The sequence below is a fragment of the Balaenoptera ricei genome, chromosome 5, assembly GCF_028023285.1.
Source record: "Balaenoptera ricei isolate mBalRic1 chromosome 5, mBalRic1.hap2, whole genome shotgun sequence".
Taxonomy (NCBI): domain Eukaryota; kingdom Metazoa; phylum Chordata; class Mammalia; order Artiodactyla; family Balaenopteridae; genus Balaenoptera; species Balaenoptera ricei.
Window position 1 is genome coordinate 106,424,470 of NC_082643.1, and position 15,978 is coordinate 106,440,447.

Here is a 15,978-nt window from a genome sequence, read left to right on the forward strand (position 1 = left end):
GTGTTGACGTCTTCAATCGTGTGGAAGGTGACCAGGTGACCAGCTGTTAGGAAATGCAGTGTTCACGGTCCTGCTTCCTCAATGTAAATTGGTGCAGCCATTATGGAAAACAGTATGGAGGTTCCTTAAAAACCTAAAACTGGAGTTGCCATGTGATACAGCAATCCCACTCCTGGGCATATATCTGGAGAAAACTCTAATTCGAAAAGATACACGCACCCCAATGTTTGTTGCAGCACTATTAACAATAGCCAAGACATGGAAGCAACCTAAATGCCCATCAACAGATGAATGGATAAAGAAGATGTGGTAAATATATACAATGGAATATTATTACTCAGCCATAAAAAAGAATGAAATAATACCATTTGCAGCAACGTGGATGAACCTAGAGATTATCATACTTAGTGAAGTAAGTCAGACAGAGAAAGATAAACACCATATAATATCACTTATATGCAAAATCTAAAATATGATACAAATGAACTGATTTACAAAACAGAGACAGACCCACAGACATAGAAAACAAATTTATGGTTACCAAAGGGTGAAGGGAGGGAGGAGGAATAAACTAGGAGTTTGGGATTAGCAGTTGTAAACTACTGTAAATAAAATAAACAACAAGGTCCTACTGTAGAGCACAGGGAACTATATTCCATACCCTGTAATAAACCATAATGGAAAAGAATATGAAAAGAGTAGATAGATAGGTAGATAGTTAGATAGAGATATATAGAGATATATAGCTGAGTCACTGCTGTACACCTGAAACTAACACAACATTGTAAGTCAACTATACTTCAAGAAAAAATTTTTTTAAAAAAATTGTGCTCCCTTAACACAGTGTGTCATGGGGTAGTTTGTAAGTCTGGGTGCTCATCTGTTCAGATATTTCTTTGTGGGACAATTTGATCAGTGTCCATCTTCCCCACAGGTGATAAGCTCGATGAGGACGGAGAACCTCACTGCTTTGCTCGCCAGGGTTTCCTCTGCTCCCTGGCACGGTGACTGTTCCATCAGTGGACGTTCACTACATATACATGCGCGAATGATGTGTGGGACACGCCCCTTTACCTACTGTGTGAACTTAGGCAAATTATATACATGATCTCCTGTGGACTTCACAAGGAGCCATGATGTAGGTATTATTATCTCCATTTTACAGATAGAGAAACTGAGGTTCTGGGTGTTGAGTAGCTCATCAGATCCACACCTGAGCTGGGTGTGGATCCCAGCCTGCCAGGCTCCAGACACAGCATTCTGGCCCCCTCAGGGGTTGTGCTTCCCCAGGCCAGCAGGACATGAAGGCTCCTCGGCCGCCCTGCTTCCCCAGCCGTGTCCCTGGACATCCCCCGCTCCACATCACTAACTTGGGTCTATGCTGTGCTTGTCTGCAGGCTGAGGAAGCAGCAAGGGCAGAGCGGCCAGCTCTTGGATACAGAAGGCCGAGCCGGGAGCGAGGCCCAGGGCAAGCTCCAGGACGGGTGTAACAACAACATTCTGGCCCACGCCTGCTCCCGTGGCTGCAGCAGCTAAGCCACCGCCTGCGGCTTCCAGCGGGACTGCACACACCTCTGCCCTGCCCACCAAAAGCCCCTCTCTGTGCCACGATGGTCCCTGTCTCACCTCTAATAACATCAGATGCAGAGAAGGAACCCTGGGCTCGGAGCTGGGGAGCCTGGGTTCTGGTCCCAGCTGCCCGGCTGATACCTGCTTGACTGTGGACAAGCCTTGCCCTTTCCGTGCCTCAGTTTTCCACGTCTGCCAAAGGGGTTAAACAGCTCTCTGCCCCACCTCTAATTACAAGGTTATTCAAAGAATCCGATTGGGTAGCGGACATGCAAAACCTTTATAAAGTTGTTTACACGGGCAAAATAAAACCTTAATATTTGAAGTGCACTCCCCTCCCCCAAAGCAATTAGATCAACACAACTTTGCAATTCGGTCCATCCTGGCTCTTAAGACAGTACTTTTGAAAATGCAGCCCTCAAACATCTGATGTGTTAGCCCAGCCTATGGAAACACCATTCCCCAATCCTGGAGCTAAGCCGGAAGTGTCTTCTTTTGCCTTCTCTGTCATGCCAGTCTTTCTGACCTTCTAAGATGGCTCTCCACCATCTCCACCTTTAATTTCAGTAGGTCTCCACTCCCACGCCACCCCTGGTGCTGGGATGGCCCGTAGATGCCCATTCAGAAGGTCAAGTCACTGATCATCAGTCTCTCCTATAGAGTGTCGGCAGAGTTCCTCCCAAAACCCAGTCCCACAGCAGAACTCTGAGTCTCCGTCCCCGTCCAGGTTTTCTTTCCTGAAAAGGGGTTATGTCATCTCATCGGCATTGACTTAAAGAGGGTCTCCAACTGCCATCAAGGAGGCTGCTCCACACTGATAAATTAGGAAGCACAGGTGGTTAGAAAGTTTAGGAGGATGGTGGGCTCACACAAAGAGCAAACTACTTTATGATCTGTTCAGGGAGCACTTTGTCTTTGAAGTGGGAGATGCTGTAGCATAGGGGATAAAGCTTGGACTTGGAATCAGGACTGTGTCCAGAATCCAGCCCTGCTGTTTACTAACCGGAAGACCTCAGGCAAATCGCGTAATCCCTTGAGTGTCAGTTTCCTCGTTTTAAAACAAGGATAATAAAACTAACCCTCGGGGGTTGTTATAGGGTTAAAAAAAGATCCTGTGTGTGATATACCCAGCACATATTACTCTGAATGGTAGCAGTTTTTGGTCTACATCATCATCAGCATCATTTGAAGAAACTTTCCTGTTTCATTCATTTGGCAGGTCAGTTTTCTGTAGAAACAAGCCTGGTGTTTAAGATTCTTTGAACTTTTCATCCTGGAGTCTCTGATATCTGTGCATTCCTCTGAAAGTTCAATTGTGTTTTTATTTTTCATCCAACTTTCACTTTTTACATCATAAATCAATCCTTGGGACTGTCAATGCCATCTCTTAGATTTCTTAAGAGACATTTTAATGTATTATGTGGTTTTATATTTTTATTTGAAAAAAAGGAAAGAAATGATTATTGTTTTCCTCCTTCAAACCCAGGCTATTTCTAGATGGTGTTGCCCACGTGTCCACTTGTCTTGCACACTTTTCATTCTTTGATTCCCGTTGGCACCATCCTGTCCCCTCCAGGAAATAACGGGGCTGCTTCTCTCTTCACTGTGACCCTGGCAGCACTTAGGGCCCCTCACTGGGCTGAGTTCATGAATTAGGGGCAGGAGCTGGAAGTAGCCCAAGATGCTGGATTTCCTGGCTCTGTTCAAGTTAGCCTTGTTCCTTGTTCAGAATAAACTATTTCTTGGCCATTCCTTCTTACAACTTTGTTCTTATTCAGGGTTGGGTTGGATGGGCAATGTCCCCTCAAAGTCAAGTTTAATGAGGAACATAGAGACTGGGGGCGGGGATGTGGGGAGGATATCAAGTCAGTGATGTGTTTACTTTGCCCACAGAATAAAACCAAGCTTGGCAATTCAAGGCTCAGTCAACTTGATCACAATTCATGTTATCATCATCACCATCATCATCACCGTCATCATCATCACCATCATCATTGTCGTCATTGTCGTCCTTATCATTATTTTAAAAAATACAGAAGATTCTCCACCTAAAGAAAAACACTCTTAAAATCTCCTCAAATTACTGCTCAAACCTTTATATAGCACACACATGGGTGCAAATGAGCAGTAACTGCTCTATTGTACAGATTCCTTAACTTGCCGCCTCCCTGCTTTTGTCCACCCTGCCTTCCCTACCCAGGATGCCTTTCAACACCCATCTCTACGTGTTAAAATACGTGCCTCTCATGGGCCAATTCCACCTTTCCCGTGATGCTTTCTGGGTCTCATGGCAACCCTAACCCAAGCCAGGTGTAATCTCCTCCACACACCCTCTCACGCATTTTCTGTGACTTTCCGCAGCTCTGATTGCTGCCAACTGCACAACAGGGTGACTTTCGCCCATGGCTCATCCTTCTTATCTTCAAGCTCCTATGAGAGGTCTGATTCTCGTGCCTATGTCCTCTCACCCTCCATCTTCCGGTCCTAACAGCGCCTGTTTCACAGGAGGTAATCAATAATTTGGAATGAATGAGATAAATGCAAACCCAACACAAACTCTCCAAGTGGGTGAAGCTTGCTTTTGGCAGCCTCCTGTCTGGTCCCACTGCCACCTCCCCTGCTTTTTTTTTCTCTCCTGGTCCCAGTGGTTTCCCAGAGGCTGCCTCCCCCTGAACCACCAATGAGGTACCCAGTCCCCACCCCCAATCCCCTTAAGAGCATATCTCCTCAGTCTCAAGTTCCAGATGAGTTTTCCCTTCTCCCTCATCCACAACCCCGTTCCCAGAGTACAGAGCCCCAGGTCAGTTGCTGGGAAAGCAGTCCGATCAGAGAAATATGTATCCAAGCAAGAATTTGCATTAGGAATCACCTTATGATTTGGGATTCAGGCACAGAGGGACAAGCTGTAAATTGGTAACATTGACAGGGCTTTCCCACCTCCACTGAAATATAACTTGGGCTTCTCGTGCCAGTAAGTAAAAATAGGTCACGTTTATAGTAATAGTAAACCCAAGCTGCATGCTCTGAGTCCCTTCCCACTCACTGGCAGAAAATACAGTATATTGTCTGAAATCCTCCCCAAATTTGCCTGAGTGACCACAGCATAATTTCCTGTTAGCCAGAAGGGCCCCTTCCCCACCAGTGGGGAGAAGGGGATCCCCTATGAATCCTCAGTGCCTGCGGCTGTTGTCATTCTGCTGTGTTGACCATCCTGGTTCCTGGCCACCATGAGCTGTGACCCTCACCTACAGGCTTCTGCCAGAACATCAGCCTGCACCCCTTTTCTTTCTCTCCAGCCTGTAGAGACACAGCTTGCACTTCTTAAAATCAGCTCTTCTAATGGTGGTTCCAACGCAAAGCTCTTGAGCTGTGGGCAACTCAGTTCCTGCCTTTATGCCTCCTCCCTCACCTTCTCAAAATACACGATGTGGCTGGTCCTGGGACGGTCCTGTGCAGGGACACACTGACCCTGGGGTCCCTGCCTCCTGGTGCTCCCTGGCCCCCTTGCCAGGGCTTATCTCTCAGCTTTCTTCAGGGACCCCTGTCCATCAGACTCACCTCCACTCCCATCATGGGTTGGTCCGCTTCCCTTTCCGGGGTCCTCGACCCACACAGGAATCAGCTCTTGAGGGAGGCAGCAGCTTCCATGTCCTGAAGTCTCCAGCGATGGCTGGGAGGCTGCTCCCCACTGGACACGCTGGTCCTCTCTGGGGTGGGCATGAGCCCACCCAGTCTGATACTGGCCCAGCGAGAGCTGGCTCTGCAGTGGGAGATTTGGCTTCAAATCATGGCTCCACCATTCACTGTGTGGCCCCACTGGGAGGCTCTCAGCAAGTGCTTACATCTCTGAGTGTCAGTTTCTGCACCCATGAGCAGGGCCTGGTAATTCCTGCTCTGCCTTTTTCATACAGCAGTTATGAAGGTCAACTTCAGGGCTCTAAGCGGGGGGTTGCACGTGTTAACTCATGGAGTGCCGTGTAAAGCTGAAGCCCTCACCAAGCAGGGCGTTGCTTCCCACTTCAGGAAGCTCTTCCCACACATTGTCCAAGTTGATCTCTGCAGACAGCGGTCTCCACCACCCACCCCCTTCGTAAGCCCTCCATCTCTGTCCCGTCCCATGCAGCCTACTTCAGGCTTCGGGTCAAATAGCTACCAGTGGCCGTCCCAGAAGCCACGACAAAGACCAGGCACGGACGGAGCCCAGCAGGCAGTGCCCCAGCCTGCTCCTCCCCCAGGAGTCCCAAGAGAGGCCAGAGCTTAGAAGGATCAAGAGGTGGGAATACACCCTTATTCCATGCCCATTCCCTGCCAGGAACTTCACATGATTTAAATTTTATGGAGTATGTGCATTTTAGAGATAAACAAAACAAACTCTTCAGAGGACCTATAATTTGTCTGAGGCCACCCAGCTACTTGGTGGTAAAGTCAAGATTTGAACTGTCTGCCAGGATCCAAACTTCATGAACTTTCTATTACACAGTGGAGACCCCACAGGGTTGGCTTGGGGGTGCCCTTCCCAATCTCTCTTAGTATCACAAAACCACCCCATAAAGGTGCTCTTTAGTCCCTGCTCTATAGAGATCCTGGAGCCACCCTGCCACTTGTTACTACAAGGAGACTCTGTCATCTACCAGGAAGAGCATTTGGAAGAGAACCTTCTCAGGGGGGACAGCAGCCAGCTTCCAGCTCTGATGTGACGCTCCTTACCATTTCCACGCTGCTGTGAACCAGGTTTAAAACACTTCCCAGTACATTGGTTGTTTGTGGCCCCTTGCTCTAGAAGGGAGAAAGAGGGTGGCCAGGGGATGGAATCTCTGAATCGGGACCCAGTCCTAGCACTTCTGACCTCAAGCATCCTACAGAAGATTCCCAGGGACCAGCCAAGGATGGAGTCCAAGGAAAGGTAAGTGCTACCCCTTCTTCATTTCTTGTGGAATTAAAAGCACAAGGAGTTGCTGGGAGAAGCTTCCTGGAACCCTTTACCTTGACAGGTTCCTTGACTTTGACCCATCCAGGAAACTTCCTTCTTTTCAGGGAAGGGAGGTGTGTCAAGAGACTCCTAAGTCATCAGAGGGCTTTATTACTAATAACAACAGCAGTATCATAGCGTCAGCAAGTTCTTGTGCTGCCTTTTGTGCCCCATTTCCCTCAGAATGCTGTGGAGTAGGCCAGCAGACATGCACGTGCAGTGGGGTGCATTACACAAAAGGCACCCTGAGCTCAGGGAACCCGGATGTTTTATAACAGGCCGTGAGCACACTCGCCCTTTGCTCCCAAGGGAGACACAGTATCCATCAGCCAGGTTTGTCTGCTGCACAAACATCCTTGAGAAGCTCTTCTAGAGCAGAAAGGCCATCAGTCTCACTTATAAGACACGCACTGACACAAGGTACCCACGGAGAGTTGTCTCCCAGCATTGCCAAGCTGTGAACAGTTAGGATTCTCACACCACCCAGCCTGCTGGGTATATGGATCATCTCCATTTTACAGGTGACAGAAGTGCGACCACTATATATGGTAGTGACATATGTGGAGGTCTCAGGAACAATCCTTGTGAGCAGCAGATTCTAATTCAATGGGCCCCAAGTGGGGCTTGAGATTCTGTATTTCTAACAAGCTTCCAGAGCATGCTGATAATAATGGACCAGGGACCACACTTGGAGTAACAATGATCTAGTCCCTTCTATCCTCAGGCCAACCTGGCCACACCCACTTGCTTCCATGTGTCTACAGCTGCATTCAAACTACAACTGCAGAACTGATTATTTACAACAGGGATCAGATGGCCTGCAAGGCTGAAAATATTTATCATCTGGCCCTTTAGGGAAAACGTTTGCTGACCTCTGATCCAGGAGACACATCTGGGACATTAGATGGGCAGATTGAGAATGCACCTTTGTCTTGCTCACCGGCAATTCAGCCCCACAAGTTCCCCATGGCGAAGAATTTGCAGAGAAATCCACAGTCCATTTTGTCTTCATGGGTTGACTGTTGGGCCTTTTCCCAACGGTGGACGCTTGTCAGTGACACCCTTCCCAGTTGAGTATTGAAAGTCACTCTCTTTCTCTCTTCTTCCTCCCCGTGCCAGCAAGTCCTCCCAGCAGCCCTCTGTGTAGCGTCTCTGCTTTTGCGGTTTAATTTTGGCAGCACTTACCACACTGGACCAATTGAAAGTAGCTCTTTTGCCCCTTTCCTGTTTACCCATTTCTGTCCCCCTCTAACCTTAAAAACCAAATTAAAGGAATGAGATCACTAAGCAATTGAAACTAACTCCTGAATTATGCTTTCCTGAATGCACACCATGCCTTGTCTAACCTGTTGATCCTTTTCCTAGATAAAAAGAAGTAAGAATGAAGAATCCAGAAGTTAAGGAATGATTAGCTCTCTACACCCCAACAACCCCCTAAGGAATCCTGCAGGCAGATGACGCGGGCAAGGTAACATCTGAAGAGAGAGAGTCAGCCAGTGTGCATGCAATGAAGAATGATGCAGAACCCAACCTCCTGCCTCAGTGATTCACTGAGATTCTTCCCCCCATCTTCCCCTTAATACACTGTCATGGCTGAACAGAATCTTCAGAGTTTGTCTCTGGACATGAGTCCACCTTCTCCCCAGATTGCTGGCTTTTCTTTTTTTTTTTTTTTAAAGTTGAGCATTATGTTGTTTTTTGTTTTATTTATTTATTTATTTATTTATTTATTTATTTATTTATTTTTGGCTGTGTTGGGTCTTTGTTTCTGTGTGAGGGCCTTCCCCAGTTGCGGCGAGCGGGGGCCACTCTTCATTGCGGTGCACGGGCCTCTCACCATCGCAGCCTCTCTTGTTGCAGAGCCCAGGCTCCAGACACGCAGGCTCAGCAGTTGTGGCTCACGGGCCCAGTCGCTCCGCGGCATGTGGGATCTTCCCAGACCAGGGCTCGAACCCGTGTCCCCTGCATTGGCAGGCAGACTCCCAACCACTGTGCCACCAGGGAAGCCAGGGCTTTTCTGATTAAAGCACCTTTCCTTTCTACTGGCACTTGCCTCTCGAATTATTGGCTTTTGAGCAGTGAGCAGCTGAACCTGAGTTTAGTATAACACAATGATGGTTATGTGTCCCACACACCCCACTCCAGGCTGTGAATTCCATCAGGGTGGGCTGTGTATAGTTGGCCCCCCAGCACAGAGCTGCCTTAAAGCCATCTCTCAATGGACATGAAAGAAGCGCAGACACTCCCACCTTGGCACCGAGCTTAGGACTCATTTAGCAAATGCCTACCACTTTGACGATTCAGCCCATACACTGTGCCTCCCACCATTCACTGTCTGTCCCATTTCCTCTTCTGACCTCAAACATGAAATCATGGCTAGGCCTCTCTCGTGTCTAATTACTAACTGTCACAAGGAACAAGCAGCTTCTTCTTCCTGGGTAATCACAGACAAACATGATTAATGTGTTTCCCTCTCAGTGTCTCTGCACTTCATGTTTATTCTCCATCCCCCCAAACACACACTTGCTAATTATTTCCTCTCTGCAGGGAGGATGGCAAGTTACACTCAGACCCTTCGCAAGCGTAGAGGCTGCATCCTAGCATTGTCTTCATGCTAAGAATCTATTTGTACAACCACCTCCTATGCTCAATTCAATGGCATTTTCTAAATAGGAATTCATTTCACATGTCATGTTTAGTCAACTTAACAATTAAGGGTGAGAATGGGGGGAGGTGCTCCTGGATGGTGTTCTGGCCAGGATGAGAAAAACCTGAATCCTGTTTTGCTGATAGGCCCTTCCCCAGCTCCCCGGCTCCCCTCACAACAGGTTCTCAAGGGAGCTCAGCATACAAGAACATAATAGGAATCATCGAACAACTGACCTTCTCAATGTTGAAACCCCAATGCCGAGCCAGCCCTGTGGGAAGTTCAAGTTGAAGTAAGAAGCCCAGGATCAAAGCTTTAGCAAGGTCCCCTACTCTTCTCAAAATCTGACCTAGGATCCAGCAACCTCAAGGGTGCCAAGCATGGCAGTTCCACCCATTAGTAATAGTGGCCCCATCAATGGCTACTATCAGGCTCTAATTAATGAGATCAAATTCCTCTTTTATTTTGAGAGAAATGGGAAAGGACTGATCACAGACATGCCTGGCAAAGCAAAATGTGTGAAAATTCCCCTTTTCTCTTAACTATGAAGCTGTAGGAGAGTCCTTCTCTATCAGAGAAACCAAAATCGAATAAGCCCAGGATTTATTCACTTGCCTCCTCTACATCTCCTTCCATAGAGTTTCTCCACCCTCACCTATCTACCACTCTTTGAAGTCACGGCCAGGGTGTACTGATAGACATGCTCTTTTGTATTACATTTCACATCTGTGCCTCTGAAAGAATTAGTCCCATATCTTGTAAGGCGCTGGGTATTGCTAAGATTTCTACACTGTCAGGCTACCCACCTGACAATCTGAACCGTAAACATCTATCATTCAGGTAGACGACATTGCACAGGGGGAGGGGGAGTTATAGGAACACAGAGCAGGGATCCTAGCCCAGCTTTAAAGGATCAGAGTAGACTTCCTAGAAAAGGTGACAGTCCCTCAGTCCAGAAGGAAAAGTGAAAGAAATAAGGAGTTAATTAGGGGGTGAAGATTAGGAGGAGGGGAAGACCATTATTTTGCAAAGTCCCAAAGATAAAAAAGAAATCTGGGCATCTTCCAGGAATAGCAAATATTCAATATGGTTTAAGCAGGGAGTAGATAGAAGGTTGGAAGAAAGTGATATTGTGGATATTGGATTTTCAGACTCTAGAATCCTGTGGTCATTAATGCCCTGTGCCCTCTCATGGCCAGTCTGGGTTTTGGCAAGTGTCAGCTGCCCATCCATAATTTGGATAGTTAGGAAATTTCATTGCCACGATAGGTGAAATCCTCCTTCCAACCACTCATAACCCACTTGGTAGTTGCCACAGTGACTGGTAATACAGGCTACTCCATCAGTCTGGGTCCCAGAGTGAAGATTTTTTGCAGCAGAACAGCAGTCAACCTTTGATGGATATGTAGCAGAAGTGGTAAACAGGTCTTTGCTTTGTAAGCCACTCAGTTTGGAGGGATGTTTGTTACTGCAGCACAATCTAGCCTAGTGTGATTCAGTGTTATCGTCTCTTATCAATCAGTCCTGGCCTCAGAACCACATGATTACCAAGAACAGAGACTTAGAAGCTCAAGAAAAAGATTTGTCAGAAGGACCCAGCGGAGTCCTGCTGACCTAACTGGGGAACTTCAGATGGCCTCATGGGAACTCGGGAGTCAGCAGGCAGCTACAGCCGCCGCCGTCTTCTCTGAAGCTGCAGGAGCCCCTCCGCTGCTCCATCTCTGCACGGCCATGCTGCACTCCTGCTCCTCTTCCCACGCTTGCTTTTCCCGCTGTTCCATCTACTTGCCCATGGCCCAAGGCTTGTTCTTTTCATAGTTCCAGAACATATCACCCCCTGTCCAAGTCCTTCTCTGTAACTCTTGGTCCAAGTGTGAGAGAGTTTGGCCCAGTTCAGGTCAGTGACCGTCCTGATTCAGTCAGGTGAGGCTGTGTGGGCAGGAAGTCCAGGTCTAGAACCCCTTGCCATTTACAAAGGGCTTTACTGAACTATTTACAAAGGGAACCCGTAGCCAAGATTAGGCTCATTTTTAAGAATTGCATGGGGTTAAGTATCTGGTGTCGCTCTTGTAATTTAATTTACATTTTCCCTATTTCTGATGTTCTCGGTGTTCATTTACATTTTTCTATGTTATTAGGTTTCTTCCTTATGAGCCACCTCGAAACCTTTGTGGAATAGCTGGGCAATAAATAGAGAGCTCTTCCAATTATGTTCATTTGTTCATTAAATATTTATTGAGAACCTACCACGTGCTAAACATTGTTCTGAGTGCTGGAGGCTCAGTGGTGAGAAGGTCCTAGCCTTCATGGAGCCAATATTCTAAACAGGGAAGTCAGTCAAGGAGAGTAACTGAGAAATAAAAATAATTCAAGTTGAGATGAAGGTAATAAAGGGAGTACCCTGGGTGACACACAGACAGGAGCTACCCTGGTGTGCTCAATGAAAGCCTCCTGTGTCAGGACCTGCAGGTTGAAAAACATCAGCCGTGCAAAGAAATGGTGGATGACGTTGCATTCCAGGCAAAGAGGACAAATGCGCAAAGGCCCTAAGTTAGGAATTACCTGGAAGAACAGTAAGGAAGCCAAGGAAGCTGGAGCTTGGTGAGTGGAGTGAAAAATGTACAAGATGAGGCTGCCGAGACAAGCAGGACCGGATCATGGAAATGCGAAGGGACCACAGGAAAGAGTTTGGATTTGCACACTGAGATGTCCTTGAATCATTTTGGAGAGAGGAGCGACCAACAGACAGCACAGACAACAGACAACAGGCAGGAGGAGTGAGGGTGGCAGTTGAGACACCAGTTAGATGGAAGATGCAGCAGACCAGGAAAGGGATGATGGGGCTTGGATCAGGGTGGTAACGCCGGAGATGGAGAAAAGTGGGTGGATTGGGGACATTTCTAGAGGACTTGTCTAAGGATTGGATTGGGGTGGTAAAGGAAAGTGGCAGGACTTTGGAGTCAGATCTTAAGCCACTTTAAATCTCTAAGCCCATCATGGGGAGTGAATAAAATCATGTATTTAGAGCTCCTATTGCCTGGTATGCAATACACACTGAGTGAAAGCTGTCCTCTCCTCTCCTTTATCCCTCTTGTGGGAACAATAAGCACTCGATGCCCTCGGTTGAGCTCTTTCTCCCATCTGCTTCTCTTAGTCAGCTGGCTGCTCCTCTGCCCAACCCTCCATGTCCTGCTCCCTTTACACACAAACACACACACACACTTTCTCCCTCAGATAAAAACATCCGCCGTGTTTAAAGGACATCTCTGTAAGAGTCTCCAGAGAGGTATTTCAAAAAGGTTGCTTGTTTGCAGGAGGATTTTTCTAAAAGTGTAGTGTATCCGTTTTCTTTCTGCTATAAGCAAGAAGAAACCCAACTCTAACCATCTTATGCAAGAAAATGTATTATCCCACTTAACAGCAAGTCCACGGGAGGGAAAATCCCTGGCACAGAATGTTATTAGGTTTCTTCCTTGTGAGCCACCTCGGAACCTTTGTGAAATAGCTGGGCAATCAATAGAGAGCTCTTCCAATTATGTTCATTTGTTCATTAAACATTTGTTCACCGATGGACAACATCATCAGGAGCCCATGTTCTGTTCATCCTTCTGCACTGACATCCCTGACGTGTCGGCATTGTCTTCAGGATGTTGACACTTTTGGTCATTAAATGGTGGCCTCAGCTGTGCACATCCTATCGAGATAGAGGCACATTCAGGGGAAGGAGAAGGAACACTACATTTCCATGTCTCGCTCTCAAGAGTGGCAAGGGAGGCGGGTCATGGGAGAGCATGGCAGTTATCCTGGGACCTGTGGGCAGGACTTAGTGACTCGCTTCTAACAGATACAATATGGAAAGAGGAGGAAAGTCTGTTATAGCGGAGAAAAGTGACAGACACCACCTAACCCAGGTGATCAAAGATAACATCACCAGGAAAAAGTCACATTGATATCATGTATCCCGAATTAGATGTGATGAGCAGGGCACTTCATCAGCGGTGTGCTTCCCCAAAATCCATAACCCCAGTGGATTCATGAGAAAACATCAGACAAACCTCAACTGAAAATTCCTGACCACCACTCACCGAAGTATCAGAACCATGAAAGACAAGGAAGACTGAATAATATCACAAATTACAAGAGACTAAGGAGATACAACAATTAAATGAATGAGGTACCCTGGATGGCCTCATGGAGCAGAGAGAGGGCATTAGTGGAATAACTGGCGAGATCCAAATAAAGTCCAGAATTTAGTTAATGGTAACGTACCAATGTTCATTTCTTAACTTTGACAAATGTACTGTGGGTATGTGAGATGTCGACACTGGGAGAGGTAAATCATGCTGTCTTTGAAGCTCTTCTGTAAATCTAAAATTAGTATAAAATAAAAAGGGTTTTTATTTTTTTTAATTCTATAGTATTTTACAAATTTCAAAAGTTTCACACACATGATTTCATGTAATCCCATAATAACCTTTTTTTTAAAATCTCCTATCCCTATACTGCACCCCCCCTTCCCTCTCCCCACTGGTAGCCACTAGTTTGTTCTCTGTATCTGTGAGTCTGCTTCTTTTTTGTTTTATTCACTGGTTTGTTGAATTTTTTAGATTCCACATATAAGTGATATCATACAGTGTTTGTCTTTCTCTGCCTGACTTATTTCACTTAGCATAATGCCCTCCAAGTCCATCCATGTTGCTACAAATGGCAAAATTTCCTTCTTTTTTATGGCTGAGTAGTATTCCATTGTATATCTATACCACATCTTCTTTATCCATTAATCTATTGATGGACACATAGGCTGCTTCCATACCTTGGCAGTTGTAAATAATGCTGCTATGAACATTGGGGTGCATGTATCTCAAAAAAGATTTTTAAAAAATATGTCTGCAGAAGAGCTGGCCATCAGCCCTCCCAACACTGTCTCCTCCGCCCACACCCCAGCAAAACTTCATTTTTTCCAAGACTGAAATTGGAGTCCTACTTTCCAAAGAAACAGAAAGGTCCCTGAGGAGGGCTAACCTAATTGCAGGTCCTAGTGCTCAGGGTAGAGCTTATGCTTGGAGGAGGGGCACTCTGTCTGTCTGTCTGTACCAGTCCTACAGACTGAAGTCAAGCCACGCTCTGACAGACCCCACCCACGGGGAAAACCCACATCAACCTTCCTTCACGGGGAAGTCGAGAGATCGAACATGGTCACACAGGCCTGGCAGAAGCCCGTGGTGCCACCTCGACCATCAGCTTGGTCCTTTATTGACGAACCATAAGAACAGGCCACGATAAGCAGACCTTGGGGAACAGCAGATCACAGGAGAAGGAGGCCAGGATAAACACAGAACAACTCTCCCCAAAGGAAATAATTGAATCAGGGAAGAGAAGAGAACTCTGAAAGATTAAATTCATATCCTCAGAGAGATTTGAGAAGATATTGCAGCCATAAAATAACAGAACAAGCTGTTCTGAAAAAAAGGGAAGAATATGAACGAGTTCCTGGAAATTAAAAATTATGGCCCCAATAAAATATGCAATAAAAGCGCTGGAGAAGCAAGTGGAAGAAATGTCATAGAACTGAGAGTAAAGAGAATATGAGTGAAATCTGATGGAGAGGTTGAGACACATGAGATCAGTATTTGTAATAATAACACTAAGGTGTACTGAGTGCTTACTACATGCTAAGCAGTCTACCTTGAATGCACGTACACGGAACTTTCACGGCCCATGAGATCAACTCAGTTAGGATCTCGATTTCACAGGTGAGGAAACCAAGGCCCAGGGATGAGGAATGACTTGTGAAAGTCACACATTCAGTGAAGGAAAGAGCCAGTCCCCAAATCCAGGCCTGAATCTCTTTCCTCCTCTGCTTCTTTCATAGTGGCTGCCTCTTCTTAGAAATAAGCAAACCCCTTGGCTTGGTAGAAATTTATATCCAAGGAAACATAACAAACATAGTATTGCAAATGCTTCTGCTGGTTTAAAATTGTAGAATCAAACCATGGACAAAGCAAAGATGTTTTCCTTATATTTAATAAAGAGAATGTGACTGTGAGTTAGCTGATAGAAGTCAGAAGATGGAGGGGTGAAGCGATGGAGAGAATTCTCCAGGTGCTAAGCAACTCATTTTTTCACGATGGGAGTCCACAGGCACAATTTCAATTGATGAAATAAGAAATAGAGCTTATTATCATCCTCATTATAACATGGTGATTACAGCATGCTAGTAGAGTTATATGTTATATACCTATACTGCATACATATGTGACAACTTTGACATTATAAAGTTAACGGGGCAGATCCGGATTTTGAGGGTCTGGAGCTTGTACAGTTTGTGGACTGTCTTTAAGAAAATGAGCACAATCTTGCAAATTCAAAATTAGGTCCAAGGCTTTGGAAGGAACCTGAGAAACTGAGGCATCCAAAGCTTCAACTGTCTTATATTTACAGTCATTCTACCTCTAATCAACAGATGACACCAAACTTCAAGAAAACAGAAAATGTAGAGGGAGGGAAGAGGAAGTGGATAATAGAGCAAATAAACTAGATCCCTTATTATTCAATGTAAAGACTATATAATCTCAAAATTTTTTATTATGTATAATTATAAAAACACACACATACTTCAATTAAAAAAAGAAAACATTAAATTTAGTGATAAAGAACATGCATTTATCATCAGAAGGATCTGGGTTCAAACTTCTGGATTCTTTATGTATATATTTTGGTAGGTTCATCAACCTTCAAGAACTTATTTCTTTATTTGTAAAATAAAACTAAAAACAGGATCTGCCTCCTGAAA

General features: G+C 45.8%; 1 protein-coding gene across 2 annotated transcripts in view; it reads left to right on the top strand.

Annotated features, from left to right (window-relative positions):
• Window positions 1–3,331, top strand: part of STK32B (serine/threonine kinase 32B) — a 339,814-nt gene extending 336,483 nt beyond the window's left edge. For both annotated transcript variants that reach the window (XM_059923343.1, XM_059923344.1), the window contains exon 12: window positions 1,398–3,331. In XM_059923343.1, the coding sequence (XP_059779326.1) occupies window positions 1,398–1,536 (139 nt within the window). In that variant the 3' untranslated portion in view covers window positions 1,537–3,331. The remainder of the gene's footprint in view (window positions 1–1,397) is intronic.
• The last annotated feature ends 12,647 nt before the right edge of the window (window positions 3,332–15,978 follow it).